The sequence below is a fragment of the Pygoscelis adeliae genome, unplaced genomic scaffold (genome assembly GCF_000699105.1).
Source record: "Pygoscelis adeliae isolate BGI_AS28 unplaced genomic scaffold, ASM69910v1 Scaffold314, whole genome shotgun sequence".
NCBI lineage: Eukaryota > Metazoa > Chordata > Aves > Sphenisciformes > Spheniscidae > Pygoscelis > Pygoscelis adeliae.
Genome location: NW_008824668.1, coordinates 2,158,593 through 2,160,824, shown reverse-complemented (window position 1 = coordinate 2,160,824; position 2,232 = coordinate 2,158,593). Strand labels below are relative to the sequence as shown.

Below are 2,232 nucleotides of genomic sequence, written 5' to 3'. Positions count from 1 at the left end.
AGTGGATGCGTGGGGAGGTCCTGGGTGCCCCCAGCCCCTTCCCTGGGGACCCCCCGGCTCCCCTGGCTCTGCCCAGTGGCTGGTGTTTGCCAGAAGCGCTCAGGGGATGGAGAGAGGCTTGTGAGGGTCAGGAGAAGCTTAATTTAAGCCGTCATGCCGGGCTGTGCATTGCACACAGACCTGCTGGAGGTGCTTGCGGGCGTTTCAGAGGTTGGCTGCAGATGTGGAGCAGCAAAACCTGTCCCCATCCCTATGTCCAGCTCCTCCCCAGTTTGTTCCGCCACTGCCTTTTCCACCCCGGTGAAGCAGCCTCACCAGCAAGACCCTCCCCGGCAGGGATGCCGGCAGGACCCCGGCCGGGGGTGCAGCCAGCCAGCGAGAGCCCCCCAGGTGACAGGACAAGCCACGCAAGAGCGGGGGGTTCCCCGCACGCCGGCCTCACGAGGCTGCGCCCCAGCCCGTACCTGGGTGTCGACCCACTTGGCACCGGTGGCGGTGTGCTCCACCCGGCCGTAGAAGTGCACGGGCAGCATGTACTCGGGACGGGCTTTCTCCCAGGGGTTGCCGTGCCGGAGCCAGTCGTCGGCTTCTTCCACCTGCCGGAGGGAGCGAGAGCGGTGATGGGGCCACCCAGCCCCGGGGACCTCCCCGGGTTGTGCCGCGTGGAGGATGGCCGGGAAAGGCTCCGGCTGCTCATGGCAAAGGGGATGATGCTTCGGAGCCAGTCTGCCCTAAACCCGGATTTCGGCACCGCAGGGTGAGCCCGGAGGCAGGGCTCTACCCCGACCACCCCGGACCCTGGGGTCTCCCTGCCGGAGGGGTGATGGATGGGAATGAGGTGGTGGGGATGAAAGCAACATTTCTCTTCGCGCACCGCTAACGCTGCCCTGCTGCGACCGAGACGCCGTTAGCCCTCTTAATTTGGCTTGTGATCTCAGCCTGCAGGCTGGCTAACGAAGCGGGCTTGTTCCCTAGCCCGGCAGGGCTGTTACAGGGGGGAGCCTGGGTTAGGCATCACCTTTGGCACGGCCAGGTCAGAGCTCCGGGCGGCAGGGACATCGCGTGAGGGCCAGGGGAGATAAGCCCCGTCAGGACGCAGCAGCCAGGGAATGGCTAGTTCACAGCACCGAGGAGGAAAGGCCTCCGCTTGCCAGCTGTAGGTAGAGCTTTTTGGAGATGCTCACAGGGTCCCTCCAGGTATTCAGGGCTGTCTCCCACCAGGGGTTTTGCAGATGCAGTGGAAAGTGTGGTATTTCCAAAACAGCCTCTTCTACCCTCTGATGCTTTAACCCAGGCGTCGAGCAGCACAGCCAGGCTGGGGGGCTGGATCTGGCCTCCCCCAGACTTCCCCACACCCTCCCCGTACCACCTCAGCGAAACCATCCCCACCCCGCCAGGGGCAGGGAGACGACTTCTCCATCCTCGCCTGCTCCACACGGCCGCGGAGCAGCTCTCGTGGTGCTGCTGGCCCTGAGCAGGGCACGCTGCAGACGCGGATGAGGGCAGCCTGCAGCAGCCAGAAAAATCCCAGGGAGAGCATCCCGCTAGCCCCTGCGAGGAAGCACAGGGCACGGGGCGGCGGCGGCTCCGTGTGGGAGGAAGCGGGGCTGCTGGAGAGGTGGAAGCACTGTCCTCTCTGCTCCTACAGCAGCCCCAGACAGGGGCCCTGCTCCTGGCAGAGATACAGCTCACGTCCCCGCTATGTGGGCAGGCATCCCCACAAACCCGGCTCGGGAGGAAAGGATGTCACGCTGATGACCCACAGCTTTCTGCTAATTAGCGGAGCGTGCTGGGAGGAGGACCCGCTCCCCTCCATGCCGCCGCACCGAGCCGCTAATGGGCTCGACTGGGAACCGTGACACTGGGCTGATCCCCAGCCCCGCGCACCGGAGCCAGCCGGGATGAAGGATGAGCTTCCCCGCGCAGGGAGGGATGCTACGTGCTTGCACCGGTTTAAGAAGTTAAACTCGTTCGAGAAAACAGCTGACAAGTTTTAAATATCACAGCACCAACTCTGGCTCCAGCAGTCCCCAAGCTAAGGGAGAGTGTCCGTACACCCTGATCTTGGCCCGATTTAAGGGAGAGGCCAGACTTGGGGCTTTGGCTGTGCCGGGGGAAGGTGAGGGCCGCGTGTCTCTGTCCGTACCTGCCACCCGTCCCGGATCTTCTGGTTGAAGATGCCGTACTCGTAGCGGATGCCGTAGCCGTAGGCGGGCAGGCCCACCGGCCGCC

The 2,232-nt window shown here is 64.5% G+C and overlaps 1 protein-coding gene across 1 annotated transcript in view; it reads right to left on the bottom strand.

Annotated features, from left to right (window-relative positions):
• Positions 1 to 2,232, bottom strand: part of PYGL (phosphorylase, glycogen, liver) — a 19,479-nt gene that overhangs the window by 7,281 nt on the left and 9,966 nt on the right. Inside the window, 2 exon segments of the mRNA XM_009322956.1 lie at positions 465 to 596; positions 2,147 to 2,232. The exon segment at positions 2,147 to 2,232 is cut by the window's right edge and continues 17 nt beyond it. Coding sequence (XP_009321231.1) covers positions 465 to 596; positions 2,147 to 2,232 — 218 coding nt within the window.